Below are 17,380 nucleotides of genomic sequence, written 5' to 3' on the forward strand. Positions count from 1 at the left end.
ATTGCAACATTGCCCTGGATCCTACTATACAGTTCTTGGCAACTGCTGAGATAATAAGAGAATCAGATATTTATAGCTCTGGTAAAAAGTACTGCAATCGTTATTTATGGATCCTGCACCGTGCCTAGGAAAAATACAGAGAAATGTCACTAGAACTATCAAGTTACAAAATACTTTGCCTAGGAAAACCATGGTTTCTTTAAGTTTCATTTTGCTTTACTGTATTTAAGCGTAGGCTACTGAATCTGCCCAAAAGGCAAAAAACAAACACAAAACAAAATAGAACAAAAAAACTTGTGGTTTTTACCGTCAAACCATTTTATTCTTCCAGAAAGTCCAAACCAGCATCTAACTCATCCTGGTTACATTGTTACCCCTGAGGACTTGGATTGACATCCCTAACTAAATTCAGCTTCTCCAATCGAGGGCACAGTGGTCTGGAGGTCGGGGTGAAGACTTGGGAAGACAAAGCCAGGCTTTCCCAGGTGACAACCGCACTCCCCGATACTGAGCTGGACCCTGGCATCACTCTCTGCAAGAGGTTATGGAATTTCATTTCTCTCAAGTTGTCCAGAGCCCCCCAATTTTTTCTTTGGGGGAGGGCAGAGCTGAACCCCGAGAACCCAGGAGAGTCTACGGGGGGTCATTCCCCATAGTGACCACACGGTACAACCACGCGGATGGCTTTTAAAAAGTAGTAGTGTCTATTGCTTCCCAAACCAGGATAATTTGACTACTTTCTGGGGAGAGGCCCGCTCAGGTGGTTCTCACGCCAGCCCGGGCGGAAGGTTTCGGGAGCGCGCTGGCGCTACCACGTGGGCGCAGGAGCCGCCGCCGCGCGCGCTCGCGCCTCTGACGCGCCACGCTGTGGCGCAGGCGCGCACGTGAGCCTTGGGCTCAGAGCTGGCAACTCCGGTCGCGGAGACCGCCTCCTCGCGGCAGCTGTGCGAAGGCGGCAGGAGCCAGCCAGCCAGCCAGCCGGCCGCGAAGGAGGCGTGGGCATGACGCCGGGAGCCGACGAGCCCGGAGCCCGCGCCGTCGCCTAGGGCGCCCCGGGGGCTCCGCGGACGGGTGGGGCTGGGGCTGGACGCGGCCCAGCTCTGCGCGGATGGCCGTGCTTCCGCGGACGGCACTTGTCTTCCTGCTCCTGCTGGCCGCCCCTGTCAGGTGCCAGGAGCAGGATCAGACCACTGACTGGAGGGCCACCCTGAAGACCATCCGGAACGGCATTCACAAGATAGACACGTACCTGAACGCCGCCTTGGACCTCCTGGGAGGCGAGGACGGGCTCTGCCAGTACAAGTGCAGCGACGGTGAGAGGGTACCCAGGCCCGGCGAGCCGCGTGCTTCTAGGGGAATTGGGGTGAGCTGGGTCGTGGAAGTGCCAGAGTGACAGATGCAGGGCAGACCTTGACGGAGTCCTTTGGCTGTGGAAAAGATTACCCACTGCTAGAATCTTGCCATTCTTGTAATTGAGTAACCTGGATACAAGTCCGCACCACTGTTGTTAGGATAGGAAAGAGGTCGCGGGAGTGCGTCCTGTTCCTGTGTACTCTGTTCTTTCATTGCCACTTTTTTTTTTTTTCCTCCTCGTCAATTGCACAGAATTGCCTAAGAACTTACTGACGTATGAATCCTGGGAACTGAGTGGAACAGACTGATTTTAGCTCTGAATTTTGGCGCTGATACATGAGTCAGCTGAACATGCAGGGCTAACTGAGAATTTTAAAATCATGCCCCATTCACTTTTTCTAGAGTTGGTATTAAATGGTTTTTATTTTTTTTTTCTGCAAAACTGCAGAAAATAAATTGCGACCTTTGAACAGATTTCTGGTGTATTCAGTTGTTGAGAGAGAGTTCGGATAACTTCTAGAAAATAGTCTAGTAAAACTTTGACAGCTCTCTTTCTTTGGATATCACTGATCCCTCCTAACTGTTGGTCAATATTAATATAATTTTTCACTAATTTTATTTAAAAAAACTTTATTTAATTCTGTTTGAAACTGAGGACTTGTGGCAGTGTACTAAACTCACTTTAGTCAGAGGTTTTTGGTTTTTATTTTAATCACTTGACTGCTTAAATATTTTAGTAGTTCACGTAAGCATTGGGACTTCTGTTTGGAGATTCAGAATGTTAGGATAGCACAAGAGATGGGTTTTGTTAATGCTGGTATCTGAAAAACAATAGAAAACTTCATCACTTTAATGGTAAAACTAGATTGTATGTATAGGTGAACTTAAAACCTTTATCATGTAAAACTGTGATGCCACCTGCTGCCTGTAATTCTCCAAATAATTTCTAGGTTTATGTTAATAACTAAGATAAAGAATGAGCTACATCTTATATGTGTTAAAGTGCTGAACAGGTACTGAGACATGGTTTTTTTTTGTTGTTGGTGTTGTTTTGTTTTTTAGTTGTAGATGGATACAATACCTTTATTTTATTTATTTATTTTCATGTGATGCTGAAGACTGAACCCCGCACCTCATACTTGTGAGGCAAGCTCTCTCTGCCACTGAGCCACAATCCCAGCCCCTGAGACATGTTTTATTTATTGCTTGTAAAATTTATGCCTAAATGTTACCACCAGTATGTATCAGGAAGATGTTGTAGAGCTTATTGGAATAAGTGAGTGAGTAATTTAAAGATTAAATGATAGCCATTCCTGAGGCAAAAGTTATGATTTTACTTAGTCATTTTTACTCAGTACACAAATTATTAGGGTCCTGACTGTGTCAGGTGTCATTCTACTAATTGTTGTGGTAGGGAGAGACCATCAGAAAACTGATAGGTGAAATGAGCCAGATATGGCCTGTATTATGCCAATGTTTTGAGAACAGTAAGTCTGCGAAGACAGCAGTGGCTGAATTGAGTGCAGTTTGATTTTTAAACAGGATGTTCAGGAAAGCCCCCACTGAGAAGAGAATATTTTAGAAGAAATATGAAAATGGACATGGTAACATTGAGATAATTTGAAGAAAGAGCATTCCAGGCAGAGGGAACAGCACAGAAAGACCAGTCACAGATGACTCTGAAGGTTTTGGCCCCAGCTAAAGGGAGTGTGCGGTTGCCATTTACAGAGATAGGAAAGACTTGGAAAGAGTATCTTCGTAAACTTAGTTAAAAAAATACTTAGTTAATAGTAGAGTAGTAGGGCTGGGGTGGTGGATCAGTGGTAGAGCGCTCACCTAGCATGCATAAGGCCCACTGGGTTCGATCCTCGGCACCATATAAAAACAAAAATAATGTGTCCACCTAAAACTAAAGATACATAAATAAATAAATATTTTAAAAAGAGTAGAGTAGTAGAGTTTAGTTACATTTAAAATATCTCTGAAGTTGAATAGATACTATTTCTATTAAAAGATTGTCTTCATCTTTCCTTTTACCTTTACTGTCTTCATCTTCCACCAGCCTCACAAAATTTGCCATTTGGAGTTTAGAGTAAGGTCCTTTTGTCTCTTAGTAAGTAATGTCTTTTCAGTGGACATGTGATTCAGAGCCAGCATACTGACAGTTCCAACTCAATGAAAACTATTCTTTTAATTGCCGTTACTTGAGAAATCTTCCTGGAACAATTATTCAATTTTTCATAGGTTTGGCACGAGACCAAATCAGATCCAAACAGAAAGACAAATCCCAAAGGTAGGGGAGCATAGGGAATAAGGGATGTTTTTCAGTTGCAATAAAGAGATCAAGGAAGCTTTAAGGAAAAAAAGCAGGAAGAGGGAGTTAGTGGTAGGGGGAGGGCGGTCAGATTAAAGTACACAGACTTGGTGCATTCAGCCCTGCTTGCTTTACCTATGAGACTGGCATTATGAAGACTTGCTCCTTTACTTTTGGCCATCCACCTTTGGGTGGGAAAAAGGCTTTATTGAGAGTAAAGTTATTTAGGGGAACAAATTGGTAGTTACCACCCTTTCTTAATTTTTTTCTCCTTGATACCTGAGAAGATTTGAAGAAGAAAAATTTTTAGTTTCCTTTGGAAAATAGAAAAATTGTTTTCTAAAAAGATTTTAAAATTATGAATGTCATTTTTTTCATTAAGTGAAACACAAACATATACACATATCTTTTGCACTATGAAGGATTGAAGCCAGGGGTCTTGACATCACTGGGTTTCTACCACTGAGCTACATCCCCAGACCTTTTTTTTTTGCTTTGTTTTGTTTTGTTGTTGTTTGTTTTTGAGACAGGGCCTCAGTAGGTTGCCCAGCTGGCCTTGAATTTGGATCCTTTTGCCTCAGTCTCCCCAGGTGCTAGGATTATAGACATGTATATTTTTTGTTTGTTTCATTTTACCCTCCCCTCGGGAATTATTTTAATTTTTTTTACAGATATAATTTTTACTAGTGCATTATAATTATACGTAATAGTGGAATTCATTATGCCATATTTGTATATGCACATAATTCGATCAATCTTATTCCCTAGTACCTTCCTTTTCCCTTTTCTCCTCCCTCCCATATCGGCTTGCTCTACTTTTTTTTTTTTTTTTGGTCTTAATTTTTTTTATTAGAGCATTATAATTATACATAGTATTTGGGTTCATTTTGACAAAATTACATATACAAGGTGTTTGATTTCAAACCCCATCCCCATTCTTCCCTCTGGCTTTTGCTTTGCTCTACTCTCAACTATCTATATTTTAAGAGGATCCCTCTGGCTGTTTTACTGACAATTAAAAGAGTCAAGCAGGGTGGGGACCCACAGTAGAAACTGGTTGATGCCTGCAGGGAGTCTAGATAAAAGGTAGTGGTGGTTTTGTCTTTGTTGGTAGCAACAGAGGCATGAGAAGTGGTTGGATTTTGGATATATTTTGAAGGTAGATTTTGCTGACAGCTTGGAGGTAGGGTGTGAGTAAGGTTTAAAAAAAAAAAAATGATACCACAATTTTTGGCCTGATCAACTAGTACAGAATTGCCATTAGCTGAAATGAAAAGAATGGTTTGGGGCATTAGGAAAGATAATAGGGTATTTGTGGGCTTTGAGAATAATTGAATAGAAAGTAGAAACACTTGAGAGAATCATTACAGTCTAATCTTGGATAAGTGAGAAATATGGGTTTTAGTACATAGAGGGAGTGGCCAAGAACAGATAGCAATTAATAGGATGAAGGTCGAAGATGTGGGTTTTGATGTCAAGTGGGTAGGTGTTCAAGGTCATCCACTGAGATGATGGGAACAGAGATGTTGGAATTTGAGAAAAATAGAGAAGTGAATGGACTAGAAAAACAAAGAGGCATACTGACCCTATGGAGATTAATGATGATGGGTTTAGTTTCCAGTGTTTGTGAATTCGGGTTGGGATTCTACCATTATACTTCCTACAAAACAGTGGTAAGATTTTGTGTGACCCATCTGCCTTCCCCTTCTGCTTCTGATCTGCTTCATATTCTTTCAGGTGCAAAAAGTTGATCTGTTTGGGGGTATTTATGTTAAATCTAGGAAAAAGTATGTAGAAAAGAACTAATGTCTCAGACCATGTAAATATTTAGATTTCAGTTGTCTATACATATGATAAGACATCAAAAAAGGAAATACTGCTTAAGTAAAAAATAAAATTAATGAAGTCTCCCATGACTGGTCTTTCTGTGCTTTGTTTGCTTTTAATTCCTCCCCCATGTCTTCATTTTCTTAGCTTTATGTATGTACTTATAAAGCTTAGGGTATAGTGGCTCCAGTACATTGTGATGTTTGGTTTGATTCTAATTTCCTTTCTTCTGTTATTGAGTTTTTGTTTGCTTTGTTAAAGCTAGCACTAGTAGAAATGCTAAACTTTTAAATGTTCAGCAGCTTAAAACACCACTTACAACAACATTTAAAATTAAATTGATTTATTTATAATTTTGGTGTCTAAATGAATTCTAACAAATAATGAATAATTTATTCAGAAATAATTGTTTCAACATGAAGGTGAATTTAGAACTTTAAAACAATTTAAAATGTTTCAGGAAACTAGCAATTTTGTGTTTTGCTATGGCTAAAGAATATTTTAATTTCAGCAAAGAATATTTCCCATTTTTTTATTAAGTAATTTCTTGGGTGGTCATTAGTGCTAGGAATATTCTAGGTGAGGAAGACAAAGTTCCTGTCCTGTTATTTTAATTTGTTTGATAAATGCCTGAAAGAAAAATAAAGCCAACCCCTGTATGTAAAGTGGATATGAAAGGGAGTGGGTGTTATTTTAAATGGGTGAGCTTTTGGAAGGCCTCTCTGAGGAAGTGAAATTAGCAGGATGCTTCCAAAGAAACCAAACACTAAATACACGTGCCCATTTTGCTTCTTACACTAGGGAACTGGTTTTACCAGCATTTATTTTATAGTGTTAGTGTTAGTGTTAGTCAGCTTTTGTCACCGTGACCAAAATACCTGACAAGAACAACCTTAGAAGAGGAAAAGTTTATTTTGATTTCAGAGGTTCTGTCCATAGTCTGCTGCCTCCATTGTTCTGGGCCCAAGTTGAGACAGACTGTTATGGTGGAAGGGTGTGGTGGTGGCAAGCTGCTCTATTCTTGGCAGCCAGGAAGAACAGGAGAAAATAAGATGTCAGAGACAAAAGATAACTTTCAAAGGCATGTCCCCAGTGACCTGCTTCCTCCAGCCATACCCTACTTGTCTATAGTTACCATCCAGTATAGACATCCTTTTGGTGGATTAATCCACTATTAGTTGTAGCCCTCATAATCTAATCATTTCCCTTCTGCACATTCTTGCATTATCTTACATATGAACTTTGGGGACACCTCATATCCAAATCACAACAGAGTTATTATCTAATGTTTCAAATCAGTAGATATTGAATCTTTATTACCCAGTTTTATCTTTTTTCCTCAGAACAATTATAAACACTCTGCGTTTGAGATAACAATCTCCTAAACTCCTAGCCTCCATGTTTGTTTTCACCAGTTGATACTCTGTATATCTCTGTCACTCTTTATTCCTTTAGAATGGGTGTGTTTATTTGCTTCTGATCATTCTCATATTTAAAATGAGAAATATATACAAAATGAGAACATGTCTATCTGTGTTAATATAACACGTATATGTGTATCACTATCATTACATCTCATTAAAATGTTAATGACTGTTTTTATAGAATTGAAATAGAAGAAAATTGTATGGCTTTAAATAAAATACCACGGGAAGAAAATGTAGAAGTGCTGCTATTGGTGAACGTTGAGGGAAATATCTTCCCAGTAAAAAAGGGAAAAGTAGGCACTTGAGACAGTGCCTTCAAAACTCTAGCCCAGTTTTAGTTGCTGAGGATGATGTCTTGTTTGAACAGAATAAGAAGAGGTGCCAGAAATCTGTAAACTGGTAGGAGGGGGAACTTACCAGGTGTCTGAAAAGTTGAACACATAGGCAAATCAGTATCACTTTCATAAAGTAAGCTCAATCCTTTTTTTTTTTTTTCCTCCAACTTCCAGACACCATTTTAGGGAAAACACTTCTAAATTTGAACCATTAAGTCTAATTGTGAACCTGAGAAATATGAATAGTAAACATCTTATTTTTTCTGTTTCCAGACTTTCTGAACATGCTGGGTGTTTGTTGTACTCTTCAGATTCACAGTGCGACCCATTGCTTAATGTGTATCTCTAGAAAAGTTGCTAAACATTTTGAACAGTTGGTTGTTAAAACCCCTGACAAGAGGGAGCTTTCTGATAATGTTTGAGGAACTGAAAGGATTTCCTAAGAATATGACAGCCTCTCCCTGCTATGATTTGAATGTGGTTTGTCATCTCCAAAACCCATGTTGAAATTTATTTCCCATGATGAGATCCAGTATTAAAAGGTAGAACCTTTAAGAGATGATTAGAGCTCTGCCCTTGTGAATGGGTTAATCTATTTCTGCAGTTAATGGATTAATGGACTAATGAGTTACTTAGGCTCAAAAATTCAATTGCTAAAGGACTGACTCTCTAGCAGTAGATATTAAAAGTTCATTTTAGAAAGAACTAATGTTATTTTTGTTCCTTCTTTTATGCATGTTAGTTCTGAGGCACAGCTGAAACGTGTGCTGTCTTGCTGTCTCAGGCTCTATTAATATGAGTTTTTTTTTCATAATTGTCTCAAAAGGGTAATAGGAAGATGGTGGAAGGAGATGGACATCATTATCCTAAGTACAAGTATAAAGACATGAATGGTGTGAATATACTTTGTATACAACTAGAGATGTGAAAAATTATGTGCTATATGTGTAATATGAATTGTAATGAATTCTGCTATCATATATAACAAATTAGAATAAAAAATTAAGATAAAAAGGGTAATAGAAACTGGTTGCATGGTGCATGCTTCCAACCCCAGATACTGGGAAGGCTAAGGCAGGGAGATGACAAGTTTGAGGCTAGCCTGGACAATTTAGTTTCAAAATAAGGGGAAGGGGTTGCTGGGGATGTAGCTCAGTAATAGAGCATCCCGGGGTTTAATCCTCAGAAATGCAAAATAAATAAATAATAATCCAAGGGGTGTGATAGGCCCAACATAGCTAATGATGTTCAGTTGGGGTGCCACATTTCTTTTGTTGTTGTTAAATATTTTTTAGTTGTTGATGGACCTTTATTTTATTTACTTATTTATATGTGGTGCTGAGAATCTTACCCATTGCCTCGCATTTGCTAGGCAAGTACTCTACTACTGCTGAGCTGTAACTCCGGCCTTCCGGCCTCTTTTAAAAAGATTAGAAGTCACATGTGTTACAAATGATAGTCAGGAAAGGCCTTGCTGAGAATGTAAACGTCTTAGTGTATTTGGGCTACTGTAAGAAAATGCCATCAGCTGTGTGTCTTATGAACAACAGAAATGCATTTCTCACAGTTCTGGATGTTGGAAAGTATAACTTCAAGGTATGAACAGATTCAGGGTCTTGTGTGGGACACCAATTCCTGGTTTTGAAGGATGGAATCTTCTTGCTGTGTCCTGACATGGGTGAAGGAGCAAGGCAGTTCTTGGGCCTTTTGTATAATGGGACTAATTCTATTCATGAGTATTCCTCCCTCATCTTGCGGTGATCCCACTTCCTAAGACCATCACGTTGGTTATTAGTCTTCAACATATACTAGTTTGGCAGGAGCACTACAATTTGAGACTGTAGCAATGAAGGAGCAGATTGCTAATATCAGGAGGAAGAGCATCTTTAACCAGCACTGGCTTCATGAATGAAGGTTCCAAATGTGAGGAATCTCTAGGGAGTTTTGAATTAAAGAGACAAGACTCTAATTATCTTTAGATCAGCTCCAGGACAGCTCCTCCTAGCTCCAGCCTCCTATTGGGGTAGCTAGGTTTACTGAAGAGGTGAGAGAGAGAGAGAGAGAGAGAGAGAGGGAGGGGGAGAGGGGGAGGGAGGGAGAAGGAACACGCCGGGGGAGTGGACTTTTATTGGGGAACAAAAAATTCTGGGGAAAATTCCATCATGAAGATTAAGGGGGGGCAGCGTCCCAAGGTCAGGGGCGACGATTTGGTGTTCAGGGTAGTGGCCAGGCACGCCTCCACACGGACAAGCCCTCGGACCTGAGAAGGGCAGGGAAAGCTCTAAACGCAAGATGTGCCTAAGTCTCTCTTCCCCAGCCAGGGAGGTAACTCAAATCACTTGCGAGGATAGCCTCCCACAAGCATCTGTGTAGGGCAATAGCAGGTTCAGATGTCCCCAGGCAGCAGGAGCAGACCAGGAGTGTCTGTGAAACAGCAAAGGATCAGATGTGATGGAATGGAAAGAGAAAGAGAGAGAAGTAAGGGGATGTGGTCAGAAATCATAGAAGGCCAGATTATATATAGAGTTTTTAAGGTTTTACAGATTTTGGGTTTTATTCTGAATAGGATGAGGAGCCACAGGAGGGATTTTGAGTAGAAGAAAGACTTGATCTATGTATAATTTAGTGAGATCACTCAGATTCAGTGCTAAGATTGGACCATGGTTGGGAGTGGTATGAGATGGGGAAACCAAAGTCGAGTGATTATGGCAATAATCCGTGGTGGTTTGGAGTAGGATGGCATTAGTGGAATTGGTAAGAATTAGTTAGATCATGAACATTTTGAAGGTAGAACCAACAGAGTATGTTGAATTGAATGTGGGATAAAAGAAAATAGAATCAAGCAAGAATGGCTAAGATTTTTTGCTGTAAGCATCGGAAGTATGGAGTTGCAATTAACTGAGAAGAGAGAACTGGATGGAATAGTTTTGTGGTGAATGTCAGAAAGGACATCTTTAGAGGCCCATTAGACATCCAAGTGATTAATATATCCTCTTATGTAAGACCTTTTGAATGGGAAGCCAAATCAGTTTTCTTAGAAATGAAGGTCTAAACTCAGGAGATAAGAGTTGAAGGATCATGACTGAGGTGATAGTCTAAGGCATTTACCTTCAGCTTCTGAGGGCCCTGAAACAACCCCCCTTCTTGAATGGGGCTGTAAAAACTAGAAGCCAGATCTGTCGTCAGACTCCGTTTTCTAGACTTATTTTAATCATTCCCTTTGGTACACATTGTTTCTTCAAAATGGGTAGAACAGGCTGTTGCTTTGTTTCTTTATGAGGTTATACTCTCTTGAAGCTTCTTGTGGTCATCTCAACTTAGCATGAAACTTCTTAGCAACTCAAACCATTTTTCAATCATTACTTTGAGTGAGTTACTTATTTAGATGGTTGAGTACCAAAAGAGTTGTTTTCTTTTCCCTCCTTCCTTTACTTTGGAGGGTAACCTTCTCTTTATTTTAAGTCTTCTAGCAATAAATGCTGCTTGAATGAAAATTAGTGGAATACTTTATGTCTCTCCTAAGTATTCATCTTTGAAGTATGTTGTGCTTTGGGTATGAGGTGTCCCTTGAAAAGGTAATGTTTTAGACAGTGTTCAGAGATGGTATGACCATGAAAGCTGTAATCTCATCAGTGGATTAATCCATTTAGTGGATTTATAATACCAGAAGGCAGAAGAACCAACATGTTAACAACTGGTGCCATTCATAGTGGAGTAGGTTATTTCTTGAGGTAGGAGGTCTGTGGGAAACATTCAAGGAGACAGTTGGCGACTATCTGGTATGTTAAAGTGATTTCTGTATTACATGAAGTATTTCTGTAGTACCCTTCAAAATTTAAGACTGGTTTGATAATGTCATCTTTCTCCTTTTTACTGAGCCATTGGTGCTATTAGGATTATAGCATAGCTAGAGTAATATAATTCCCCAAGTGCCTTCTTGACTTTTTCATTAGCTGTAATATTCATGAAACAGTTGGCTGGAGTGGGGGCAGTCCTGTAATACCTTATAATGGTATTAAAGTTATTAAATGATCATTGAATGACCCTGTCTTCCTTAGCTTTAGGCTCTGCCTGATTAAACCTGTTAGTGGTTATTGAGGTTTGTGTGTAGGGGAGCATTTTCTGAGAATTGAAGAAATTTTTGCCTTACAAGATTTTATCCTAAATAAGTCAAGGGTTGAAATGCATTGGAAAATAGGCTGGCTTTATCTTTTATACATATGGACCCAACCTGGAATGTACCTTTGAAATCTCTAGAAGTCCAGGATAAGTTTTTCTATGTTTTTCACAGCATGGATTTATAAACAGTAATTGAATTTTATAAACTGCTTTATTTGTGTCTGTGTATATATGTGCATCTTTGTATATGTTCCACATTCTTCACCACAGGAGAAATAACAATAATTAGTATTCTTAGTGTTTATCAAAATAAAAACATAATCACTTATGTTGCCATCCAATTAAACACTAAATATTTCCAAGAATTAAGTACATTGCAGACCTTTTAAAGTATATATTTTATTTTTGTTAATATTGAAAATTAATTATGATACCATTTATATTTTATAGGATCTAAGCCTTTTCCACGTTATGGTTATAAACCCTCCCCTCCAAATGGATGTGGCTCTCCGCTGTTTGGTGTTCATGTAAGTATTATTTTTTATTTAAAAGAGTAATACTAGGGGGAAAATATAAATAAAACATGTGTTCTATATAAAAACAAGGCTCAGTGGCAGTTGTTGGGGACACTGGACCTGAGCCCATAATTATGTGAAAAAAATGTTTATGAGAATGATTCCTACACAAAAAAGTTTTGTGAATTATTTAAAATAAATAAGAGTTGTACATTCAAAGTAGTGATGTTTGTGGGGAATGGAGAAAGCTTAGGAAACAACCAATATTTGAGTTCTAGATATTTAAAATTTTCTGAAATTTCACAAAAAGCACATTTTATTTCTTAGGAGATTAAAAAAAAAAAAAAACCACTTTGAAAATACTAAAAAATCAAACTTACCTAGCTTCTGTAGAAATCCCTTAATGTCTTTGACCTTATCTTTTTCTTTTAAAGTTATGTTTTATGTTTTGGACAGTAGGAAGTTGTGTTTGTTGCTGGTGGGAAATTGAGTATTCTAACAGGAAAAATAGAGAGCAGTGAGGCATGCCAAAGACACCATCCCATAGGTGGGTCTGGGTAAAAAGGTTTGTTACATGGGACACACCTGAAGGTAGAAATGGGTTTGTGAGTTTTCTACATAGTAGTCATTGTCATTTACTTCTATAAAGTCTATTTGAATGTAGTACTTTAGGAGAGGATGTTTGCATTTCATTAACAATAATCCACCTAAATGCCTCTTTCAGCTTAACATTGGCATCCCTTCCCTGACAAAGTGCTGCAATCAACACGACAGGTGTTATGAGACCTGTGGCAAGAGCAAAAATGACTGTGACGAGGAATTCCAGTATTGCCTCTCCAAGATCTGCCGAGATGTGCAAAAAACACTAGGATTAACTCAGCATGTTCAGGGTAAGAATGTTCTGGTGGTTTGGGGATGGAAAAAAGTAAAAAGTGCTAGGAAAACTTGGAGGAAGGTGTCTGAGGCAGAAAGAGAGAATTATTCATCCTTGTGCCCTGGAATATGACTCTAATCAAAATTGAAACCCTGAATCCAGTTGTCTTAATCCACTGGGGCTACTAACAAACAAACTTCAATAGACCCAGTAGTGTATAGACAATAGAGATTCGTTTCTCATAATTCTGGAGGCTGAGAAGTACAAGATCAAGGCACTGGCAGATTCATTGTCCTGTAAGGGCCCACTCCCTGGTTCCTAGAGGGCACCTTCTAGCTGTATCATCACATGGTGGAAGGGATTAAGCAGTTCTCTGGGGCCTCTTTTTTAAGGGGAGTTATGCCATTTTGGGGGGATTCACTCTTTTGACCTATTCATCTCCCACAGGCCTCACCACCTAATTCAACATCTTGGAGGTTAGGATTTCAACACAAAAATTTTTAGAGGAACACAAACGTTCAGATGATAGCACTAGTGAATTTGAGAGCATTAGGACACTGATTTTGGAGAAGGATATTCTAGAAGATTTGAGTCTTACCTTCTTTTTTTGTATCCATGTTGGGAGGGTCCCCCAGACCACCCCTAGGTTCAGTGATATACTAGGAGAACTCACAGGTCTCCTCGCATAGTCATGGTCACCACTGTGATTTATTGTGGTGAGGGATGCAATGCAAATCAGCAAAGGGAAAAGGAGCTTTGGTATCCTCATTTATGAAATAAAGAGAATGGTAATACACACTTATCTCAGAGTTGTCATAGGGGAAACCTGAAATATTTATGAAATGTAAATCAGTATTAAAGTAGTAGTTGTAGTGGTAGGTATAAGATTTCTCTAATGTCAAGCTGAAGAATGTGCTGTTCATTGAAATCAGAAGAGAAAGGGCAATGAGAGGGGCAGGAAAGGAAACTAATATTTTTAATCATTTACCTTAAGATACTATGCTGGATAGTATCTTCATGTTTCCATTTGATACAAAAATCCAAAGAGGGAGGGGGTGTTATCCCTGTTTTTCAAGGAAGAAAACTGAAGTTCAGAAAGTTAGACGTTAGACTATCTGACTCTGACACTTGTCCCATAAATAGTCATAGCTTTTATCCCTAAATCCTAATAACTGTACAGGATGAAATCTCTGTACCTGGTGAAGCTTGAATTTGCCACCTCTGTCCCCTTGCATGCTTTTGGCTAAGGTAAACTAGTGCACAGCTGAAGTGTAGAAGATGGATGCATTTCCTGTTCTCTAAGGAGGACATAGGAATGTGGCTAAATAATGAAATCAATTTTCTTTCAATCTCCTTAATAGTCTAGCCTTTGTATTTCCTTGGTTGGTTGTGCTCCTTAATGGTACAATCTTTTGGAGAACTTTAAAAATAAAGTATTATGATTTTAATATAAAGATTCTTCCTTATCATGAATATTTTAAACTGAAAGTCTTTGAACACCAAAGCCATCTTGTGCCACATCTCTGTAAATGTTGAATAATCTCATTTGGATGTTTCAGTTTTCTTAAATAAGAAAAGTAATGGTACTGGGGATTGATTTTAGGAGCATTCTATCACTGAGCTATACTCCCATCCCTTTTATTTTTTTTATTTTGAAAACAGGGTCTTGCTAAGTTGCCCAGGCTGGCCATTATTTTTGTGATCTTTCTGCCTCAGCCTCCCAAATTGCTGGGATTATAGGAATGTGCCACAACATCTGGCTTCCATTACCTTTTTTATAGTTTCCTTTTTTTTTTTTTTTTTCTTAACTTTAAAGAAATTTAAAAATCCTACCAAGGAAGAAACACTTTTGATTCCTGTGTCTACTGACCACTAAGCCAAATTTGGTATTAGTAAAGAAAGAGACTGGGTTCCATTTACTTTAAACATCTTTTGGTTTATTTTGTTGTGATTGTGGTATGGGGGATTGAATCCAGGAGTGCTCTACCACTAAGATACACCCCTGGCCCTTTTTATTTTTAATTTTGAGACAGAGTTTTGCTAAGTTGTCCAGGCTGTCCTCAAATTTATAATCCTCCTGTCTCGGCTTCCTGAGACTGGGATTACAGGTGTACTTTAAGTGTATTAAGTGACGTGTGATTGTTTTTAAGAATCCACTGGCCATAATGACATACTTTGAAGTTTCTGTTTAAACTTTATTTCTTCTGCACCTAATACATCTTTCCAGGGCTAGGGGAAAGATGTATTATAGTTTAGTGGTAGAGTGTATGCTTAGCATGGGTGAGGCCCTGAGTTTGATTCCCAACACTAAAATTAAAAAAAAAAAGAATCTTTTCCTTGAAATGCAAATTTAGGAGTTATCAGAAATCTCTATTAGTGATAGATAAAAAAAAAGTTAACCTTGATTGACTGATCAGTGTTTTAGTAAAGTTCATTACCTGTCTAGTACAAAAAATTGGTTTGAAAGTTAAATGCTCCCAAAAAAAGAAGAAGAAGAAAGATAGAAAAAGACATGGAAAAAAGACTAAAACTGAAAGTCTGCAGATATGTCCTGCCAGTGAGAGAGGGTTGAGGTGACTTTCACCTAAGTTGTTTGGATGCGCACTAGGAATATGAATGGCTTGTGTTTAACAAGTAACAGTTGAAAAAAGTGATGCTTTGCAATTGCCCAACAGTAATCACATTTTCCTCTTTTTCAGCATGTGAAACAACAGTAGAGCTCTTGTTTGACAGTGTAATTCATCTAGGCTGTAAACCATACCTGGACAGCCAGAGAGCTGCATGCTGGTGTCGTTATGAAGAAAAAACTGATCTTTAACTTTAAAGAAGATTCTGACATTTGGAGGCAAATGAGGATGAAAGAATATAACCTTTGCCAAAAAAAACCCTAATATTTTCACAGCATAAGCTGCCTTATTTTTGTGAAAGGGTCAGTTTAAGACCTTACAAGACTATATTATAACCTTAAAACCTCAAAGTAAAAAAAAAAAAAAATGCCTTCTCAAGTGTCTTCCTGGACATTGCTGCCTTATTGGACAAATTCTTGATCAATCTCAAAACCAGGTATGTGTTAAAGGAAAACTTTTTGAAATAAGTATGTAACTCAATTTTTACAGCTACATTTACAAAAAAAAAAAAAAAGATCAAACGTAAAATGAATTATAAGGTCTATTCAACATCATCTTATTTGAAAATATGGAAAAATCTTCATTTAAAGCATCATTTGTCATTTCATTTGTGTGTGTGTGTGTGTGTGTGTGTGTGTGTTGCTGGGGATTGAACCCAGGGATTTGTACATATGAGGCAAGTACTCTACCAACTGAACTATATCCCCAGCCCTATCATGACATTTTAAATACACATTTATTCCCTGGAAGGAACTGACCTTATTCTTTCTCTGTTTTAATTACTGAAGCTCCCTAAGCCTATAAATGAGTCACACAGTTACAAGGACAACATTTCCTTGTCTATTTCCCTTATAAAATTGAAACTATCGTCTGATAAGCTCTTAGGGAGCAAACCTAGAATATCAAAGTATTCTGTGATGCATGTGAGCAAGTTCAGAAGCACAGCCATTTCCATTTAACCAACCACCCTTACAACAAATGTCATCATTTACTATAAACTCTGCCCAAATGGAGAAAAGATGGATTTAATGAAATAAATGAAAAGTTGTTTAGCGTAACACACCAAAGCACTATATGCTGTTGTTTCAATGTTTATTACCTAGTACTTGTTTCTCCTCATAGTAGACTCTTCCATATTTTTAAAGACTATAACTTCCAAATTGTGGTCTTAATAAAAAAAATTATTCTCCATATTGTTTTTTCTTTAATTCTTTAATTGTGGAGTCAAAAGGGGCAGAAAAGGCAAGATGGAAAGAACTGTCTTTTATAGATCTCTTATTTACACTGCAAATTATTAACAGACCTTTAAGAGCAAATCTCAGAAAACTTTGGCTGCTTCTGACAATGTCTAAGAATGTTTTTTGTTGTTTTTATTTTGAGATAGGGTCTCGCTGAGTTGCTGAGGCTCATCTGAAACCTGTGATCCTCCTGCCTCAGGCTCCTAAGTTGCTGGGACTAAGGTGTGGGCCACCATGTCCAGCTATGTCTGTTGAAAACTTTTCAACGCCATGGAATGTTCAGCTGTGTTCCCATACTGGTCTTTGCTTACCACTGACCATTGACTTTCTCTCGCCCAGGACCCCAAGCCATGTATAAATTGCTTAGAAAGAAAAGGGCAGCACAGAGATGTTCCCTTGTAAGTCATTATAGACATAACTGGGCAGAAGGAAAGTTATGTTTATGTTCTGGAGAAAGGGCCACATTACTAACTTTGAATATGTGTTATTGCTGGAAATCTAATGTCTTCCCAAACTTGAGATGGTGGCAGCCATTCTGCTAAATGATATATACCCTGTTAGACAAGTCAGTTATACATCTTGTGGCTAAATGAGCAAACTGGGCTTCAATTTGAGTGCTTAGAACTCTTGATTGATACTTTATTTCAAAGTTTTGTAGAAGGTACAGTTTTGCCATCCATTATCACTTTTTAACTTTTTTTTCCCCTGGTGGTATGGGGATTGAACCCAGGCTTCACACATGCTAGGCAAG

At 38.5% G+C, this 17,380-nt stretch overlaps 1 protein-coding gene across 1 annotated transcript; it reads left to right on the forward strand.

Annotated features, from left to right (window-relative positions):
* The first annotated feature begins 899 nt into the window (after positions 1-899).
* On the forward strand, positions 900-16,584 carry Pla2g12a (phospholipase A2 group XIIA). Its single transcript, XM_076865219.1, has 4 exons — positions 900-1,313; positions 11,826-11,902; positions 12,615-12,780; positions 15,464-16,584. The coding sequence occupies exons 1-4, from the start codon at positions 1,109-1,111 to the stop codon at positions 15,580-15,582; spliced, it is 567 nt and encodes a 188-aa protein (XP_076721334.1). The 5' UTR covers positions 900-1,108; the 3' UTR covers positions 15,583-16,584.
* The last annotated feature ends 796 nt before the right edge of the window (positions 16,585-17,380 follow it).

The sequence above is a fragment of the Callospermophilus lateralis genome, chromosome 8, assembly GCF_048772815.1.
Source record: "Callospermophilus lateralis isolate mCalLat2 chromosome 8, mCalLat2.hap1, whole genome shotgun sequence".
NCBI lineage: Eukaryota > Metazoa > Chordata > Mammalia > Rodentia > Sciuridae > Callospermophilus > Callospermophilus lateralis.

Bases quoted from the DNA above. Each gene is read 5' to 3' on its own strand.
- Pla2g12a (XM_076865219.1), top strand. From the start codon at position 1,109: ATGGCCGTGCTTCCGCGGACGGCACTTGTCTTCCTGCTCCTGCTGGCC. The intron at 1,314-11,825 runs GTGAGAGGGTAC...TATATTTTATAG, and splicing joins CCAGTACAAGTGCAGCGACG to GATCTAAGCCTTTTCCACGT. The intron at 11,903-12,614 runs GTAAGTATTATT...TGCCTCTTTCAG, and splicing joins CTCCGCTGTTTGGTGTTCAT to CTTAACATTGGCATCCCTTC.